This window comes from Notechis scutatus, chromosome 4 (assembly GCF_049901735.1).
Source record: "Notechis scutatus isolate UNSWTSFEM ecotype Mainland chromosome 4, rNotScu1.2, whole genome shotgun sequence".
In the NCBI taxonomy this organism is placed as follows: Eukaryota; Metazoa; Chordata; class Lepidosauria; order Squamata; family Elapidae; genus Notechis; species Notechis scutatus.
In genome coordinates this window covers 50,986,115-50,992,500 of record NC_142012.1, presented here as the reverse complement: position 1 = coordinate 50,992,500, position 6,386 = coordinate 50,986,115, and the positions used below count along the sequence as shown (strand labels likewise).

General features: G+C 53.3%; 1 protein-coding gene across 2 annotated transcripts in view; it reads left to right on the top strand.

The window, feature by feature from the left end:
• Positions 1-807: 807 nt before the first annotated feature.
• PPARGC1A (PPARG coactivator 1 alpha) overlaps positions 808-6,386 on the top strand; it is a 133,590-nt gene continuing 128,011 nt past the window's right edge. The window contains exon 1 of one of the 2 annotated variants that reach the window (XM_087963413.1): positions 808-966. In XM_087963413.1, coding sequence (XP_087819539.1) covers positions 919-966 — 48 coding nt within the window. In that variant the 5' untranslated portion in view covers positions 808-918. The remainder of the gene's footprint in view (positions 967-6,386) is intronic. The other variant, XM_087963412.1, reaches the window with a different exon arrangement.

Below are 6,386 nucleotides of genomic sequence, written 5' to 3'. Positions count from 1 at the left end.
TCCCTTCCAACCTGTAAGGACCAAGGTTCTCCTTTTGGCGTCTCCTGGTCAGCTTTTCCATTTGGGCAGCTGCCTGGCATGCTGGGCACGAGTTGGAAAAAGAAAGGAGGGAGAGAGACGGAGAGTGGTGGAGGGAGAGGGAGAGAGAGAGATAGGGGGAGAGATGGAGAGGGAAGGAGGAAGAGAGAGAGAGGAGGGGGAGAGAGGGGGGAATGGTGAAGGGAGAGACATAGGAGAGAAAGAGGGAGGAAGACAGAGAGAGGAGGGAGAGGGAGGGAGAGGGAGGGAGAGAGGCACAGAAAGGAGGGAGGGAGATAGAGGAAAAGAGGGAGGGAGGGACGCAGAGACACGGAAAGGGAGAGGGGAGAGAAGCGCCAAGAGAGAGGGAGGGAGGGAGAGGAGGAGGAGGAGAGAGAGAGGGAAGGAGGGAAAGAAAAGGACGGAGGAGGAGAGGGGGGCACCATTTCAAACCCTAGGAAACCCTCCATCCTGAATACAAGGCTCGCCCATCGCCCCCTCCCCTTTCTCTCTCCCCCTCCTTCCCAACCCCCAAGCGCAGCGGGCTTGCTCAGGGCACGCGCGCTCCCCTCCCTCCCTCTCCTCCTCCTCCTCTCCCCCCGCGCAGAGCCCTTGGCCGTGACGTCAGCTGGCTCTGCCCCCCCCGTCCCCGTGGCGGCCCCCGAGCGAGGCGGGGGGCGGGCGGGCGCGGGTCCAGCCTCCTTCCCTTCCCGGCCGGCTCACGTGAGCGGGCAGAGTAGTAAGCCGGCTGGCTCGGGAGCCGCGCCGGGAAGGGCTGCCGCCGGGCTCCCTCCGCCTCCTCCTCTCTCCTCCTCCTCCTCCTCCTGGCTGGCGGGCGGGCGGGCTCCGCCGGGGACGGGGGCTCGCACCGCTCCGCCGCCGCCGTCATTCCGGAGCTGGATGGCGTGGGACATGTGCAACCAGGACGCGGGCTGGAGCGAGCTGGAGGTGAGCCCGGGGGCGGAAGGAGGCAAGCCGGCATCGCTCGGCACTGCTGGGGCTCGGCTGGCCCGGCTGGCATGGCCGCTCTCTCTCTCTCTCTCTCGCTCTTTTTTCTCCTTCTCTCTTTCCCTCCCTCCCTCGGTCTCTCCTCGGGAGAAGGAAGGGGTCCGAGAAGCACTTTCCGGCGGGAAGAGCCCCGGCGTTGGGCTTTCTTGCTCACCGCTTTCCTTCTCTCTCCCTTTTTCATTCCCTCTCTCCCTCTCTCATTCTGCCTCTCATTGCCTCTCTCTCTCTCTCGTTCCCTCTCTCTCTTGTCGCTCTCATTCCCTCTCTCTCATTCTGCCCCCCTCTCTCATTCTGTCATTCCCTCTCTTTCTCTCTCTCATTCTGCCTCTCGTTCTTTCTCCCCCGCCTCTCATTGCCTCTCTCTCTCTCGTTCCCTCTCTCTCATTCTCCCCCCTCACACTCACTCTCTCGCTCCCTCGCTCTTGTCGCTCTTGTTCCCCGCTTTCTCTCATTCTTTCTCATTCTCCCCTCTCTCATTCTGTCATTCTCTCTCTCTTGTCGCTTTCATTCTCTCCCCCTCTCTCATTCTGTCATTTTTCCCTCTGTGTCGCTCTCATTCCCTCTCTCTCTCATTCTCTTTCTCATTCTCCCTCCTCTCAATCTCTCATTCTTTACCATTCTCTTTCTGTCTCTCTCATTCACTCTCTCTCTCTCATTCCCTCTCTCATTCCCTCTCCCATTCTCTGATTCTTTCTCATTCTCTCTCTTTGTGTCTCTCATCCACCCTCTCCTTCTCTCTCCTTCTCTTTCCCCTCCTTCTTCTCTCTCTCTCTCCTCTCTCTCCTTCTCTCTCTCTCTCTCCTTCTCTCCTCTTTTCTCCTCTTGTCTCTCCCACCCTCCGTCTCCAGATTAGTCTTGGGTTGCTTCAGCACCTTTTTCTTCCCAAGCCCGGCTCCTGCCAGGGATGGCTGGGCGCGGGGGGGGGGCGCAGGCGCGGAATGTCCTGCACTAGAAAACTATTTTAACGGGTGGAGGGATCCCCCTCCCGGTCAGTCGCCATCAGAAAAGCCCGGAGCTGCTCTCCCGGCCGGCCTCTGATGGGCGAAAGGCCCCGGAGACGGAGAATTTGGGGGTGGGGGCAGGGACCTCGACCCCCTTCAACTCGATCCCCTCCGCTGCGTAGATCCAGCGAGCGGCGATTTGCTCCGGGCGCCTATGCTGAGCGAGGATGCTTCGAAGTTGCACCCGGTTGAATGCGCTCCTTCCTCGGCCGGAGAGAGCTTTTTTCGGCCGGAGATGCTCGTGGGGAAAAGAGTCCGAGAAGGGGCTGGGAGCGGCGGCGGCGGCGGGGGGGACCGGGTAATAGTGGTGGGGGCCTGGCTGGTTCATCCAAACGGCCCAAAGGGTGCAGCCCGGAACGCTTTGGTTGCTCCCGATGTTGATGGAAATCATCATCATCATCATCATCATCATCATCATCATCCACCATCAGTGCTAGTTAATATTTGTGGTACTTTTTTAAATGTTCAGTTAACTGGGTTTCACGTTGAATGCATGAAGGATCTAATAAGAAGAGACAATAAGAGCAAAACTGCGATCGGCTACGGTTCATAATGGGTGGGGGGGGCACGTGAAAGTGGGGGGACTGAGGGGGCCAGCGGGGCCAAGAGCACCTCCTTTCTGGAGGAACCTCGGCCTTTGCGAGCAGGCAAAGAAGGACCGAGAGAGAGAGAGAGAGAGAGAGAGAGAGAGAGAGAGAGAGATGAATACGCAGCCCCCAGTTCAAGAGGGGTGGGCTGCTTCTCCCCCCCGAAGTTCTCAAAACTTGGAGAAAGTTTTTGACCCCCGGATTCTTTCAAAAAAATAATCACAAAGCCTTAAACCAGAGCTCCTTCTCCGCCCCCCTCCCGTCTTTGCAGTGAAAAGAAGGGGGACCCCTGACCCCCCAACCACCTGGGGGATTTAGCGAGATTTCTCTGAAGCCAGCCTGCCAGGTGCCTTCCTCAAGAGAGGAGAACCTTATGGTGGTTCTCTTGTATGGAGATACAGGATACCTGGTTGGTCTTGGGGGGGAAGACTTGGTTATTTTCACTCTAGTCATTATTTCCCCCTTGTGGTGGGACCTTCCTCCCTCCTTTCCTCCTTCCTTCCTTCTTTCCTTCCATCCTCTTCCTTCCTTCTTCCCTTCCCTCCTCTCATCCTCCCTCCCTCCCTTCTCTCCTTCCCTTCCTTTCTTTCTCCTTTTCTCCTTCTCTCCTTCCTCTCTTCCTCCATTTCCTTCTTCCCTCCCTCCCCTTCCTTCTTCCCTCCTCTCTTCCTCCATTCCTTCCCTCCCTTCTCTCCTTCCCTCCCTCCCTCCCTTATTTCCTTCCCTCCCCTTCCTTCCTTCTTTCCTTCCCTCCTCTCGTCCTCCCTCCCTCCCTTCTCTCCTCCCCTCCCCTCCTCTCCTTCCTTCCTCCCTCTCCTCCTTCCTCTCCCTCCTCTTCCTCCATTCCTTTCCTCCTCTTCCTCCATTCCTTTCCTTCCTTCCTCCCCTTCTTTCCTCCCTTATCTCCCTCCTCTCTTCCTCCATTCCTTCCCTCCCTCCCTTATTTCCTTCCTCCCTTCCCCTTCCTTCCTCCCTCCTCTCTTCCTCTCCTTCCTTCTCCCTCTTTCTCTCTTGCAAATATTTCACGGAGGTTTTCAGTTTGCCGAATAAAGTTCTGTTTGCTTGCGTGCGGCAATTGCTCCTCCCTGGTTTTGACTATCAAGTCAGGCAAACCTCTGTGGATAATTCACAGGGTTTTGCCAAGCTCTTAAGTAGGTGACTTTTTATGGTGGGGCTCCCAATGTTCTAATTTTGTTTCTGGAGTCTCCAATGGATTATTGCCCTGCTGTGGATTGTGTGCCCCTCCCACAATATCCCATCACCTCCCCACTCCTCTCTTTCCACCATACATTACTCCTAAGGCTCCTAGGAGCTTCTTTGAGGAAGCCCAGTCTGTGGAAATAAATGTGGAATCCTCTATTATTTTTCTCGTCTTCCAGCGTTCCTGCAGGAATTCCAGCCTGGGAGCGAGAAAAATGCAAGGCACCCTAGGTTTTTTCTTTGCTTGTTGCAAAGAAAAGGGGCTTGTGGTTGTTTTTCCAAAGGGCAGGTTGTTTAGAACATTTTGTGTGTGTGCTGTCCATGCATATGTGTGTGTGTGTGTGTGCACGCGCGTGTGTGTGTGCAAAAGATAACCTCTATTGCCGTTGCCAGCTTACTCTCTCTGTTGGCCGACGTCCTTCTGAGGAATCGCCTTTTCGATTCTTAAAAGTACTTCTGGCTTTACACCAGGGTGGTTAAAATACTCGGGCATGGACTTACAGCCCAGAAGACACGTGTGTGTGTGTGTGTGTGTGTGTGTGTGTGTGTCTGTGTCTATGTCTGTGTCTGTGTGTGTCGGGCTCAGGGTGGCATACCCCAACATCCCCGGAGGGTTTTAAGGATATCCAAGGAGGCTGCGAATATGGCAAAGGAGTTATGCCCTCCTCGCTTTCTTTTAGACAACATCGTCGTTAAATACAGATTATTAATAAGCAGGAATTAGCCTGCTTTTCCCCCTCACACACACACACACACACAGACAGAGAGAGACACACACACACCCTCTTCCTCAAATCATTTTATTTTTTTTAAAATCCCTTCAAAGACACTGGAGCCTCCTTAAAGGTTATGGGGAGAGGGGAGTAGACTTAATTGTGAGAGATTCATTAACAGAGAGGCTCATTTATTGTTCGCTTTTTCACTAAGCCCAGAGAGGTGGAAGGTGGGAGGGAGGATGGCCCTGGTGAAGGGAAGGGAAGGGGCTTGATGGAAAGACCCAAGACGGAGAGCCATTGAAGAGAGAAGGGTCTCTTGGTGTCCCCCCAAATTCTCCTAGGGAATTAAGAGTATAGTTGGGAAGCCCTAGCCCTATGCTGGAAGCTGGGAAAGGGAGGGAGTGGAAGTGCAGAGGTACATCTGTGTGTGTGTGTGTGTGTGTGTGAGAGAGAGAGAGAGAGAGAGAGACAGACAGACAGACAGACAGACAGACAGACAGACGGAGAAGAGAGAGAGAAGAAGAAGAAGAGAGAAGAAAGAGGAGAGAGAAAGAGAGAGAAGAGAGAGAGAGGCAGAGAGAGAAGCAGAGAGAGAGAAAAGTAGAGATGGGAGAAGAAGAGAGAAAGCGAGAAGGAGGGGGCAAAAGAAGAGAGGAGAGAGAAAGAAAGAAAAGGAGAGGAGAAGAAGAGAGAGAAGAAGAAAGAGGAGAGAGAAAGAGAAGAAGAGAGAGAAGCAGAGAGGAGGCAGAGAGAAAGGAGAGAGAGAGGAAAGGAGACAGGAGAAGGAGAGAGAGGGGAGAAAGAAGGAGAGAAGGAGAGAGAAAAGAGGCAGACCGAGAAGCAGAGAGAGAGAAACTGAAAGATGGGAGAAGAGAGAAGGAGAGGAGCAAAAGAAGAGAGAGAGGAGAGAGAAAGAGAGAAAAGGAGAGGAGGAGGAGAGAGAGAAGAAGAAGGAGGAGAGAGAAAAAGAAGAAGAGAGAGAAGCAGAGAGGAGGCAGAGAGAGAAGAAGAGAGAGGAAGGAGAGGGGAAAGAAGGAGAGAGAGAGAGAGAGAGAGAAGCAAAAGGAAAGGAGGGGGGAGAGAGAAGCGAATGCCAACTATCTCCAAGTCAAATGAGGACAGTTAAAGACTTAGCATGTCCATCCTGGCATCCCCCAAAGGCCAAAGCTAAACTAATAACAGGAACACTTGCTCCTAATGTGCCTGGAGTCACAACTGCCAGGCTCTCTCTATATCCAGGGGATTAATTTTATTACCATGTCAACATGGACAAGAACGGATGAGGTGGGTTTTTTTCCCCCTCCTCCCCTTCTTTCACTTGGGCTTCTCTCTCAGATCTCTCCCTCCCCCGGTCCCTAACTCTCCCTCGTCCACCAGTGGGGTTCCCCCCCACTGTTGTTGTTACAAGTGACGCTGTAGTTGATCAACCTAAATGAAAATCCAAACGGAGCGGTTGTCTATTTTACAAGCCCACCATCAGGAATGTTATTACTACATAGTTATTTCTTACTTGGCTTCAAAATGGCCTCTGCAGGCCATTTTTTCTGGTGTGTGTGTGTGTGTTGTGTGTGTGTACTTATTCTGAGATTGCAGCCACTTTAACTAGACAGAAAAAAAAGAGGTGAATTTACAAACAGGGAGGAGGAGCAGGAGCAGCAGCAGGAGGAAGAGAAGGAGGAGGAGGAGGAGGAGAAGAAGAAGTAGCAGTAGTAGTAGTAGTTGTAGTAGAGGAGGAGGAGGAGGAAAAGAAGAGAAAGAGGTGAGGAAGAGGAAAAGAAGAGAAAGAGGAAGAAGTGAGGAAGAAGCAGAAAAGGAAGAGGAAGAGGAAGAGGAAAAGAAGAGGAAGAGGAGGAAGA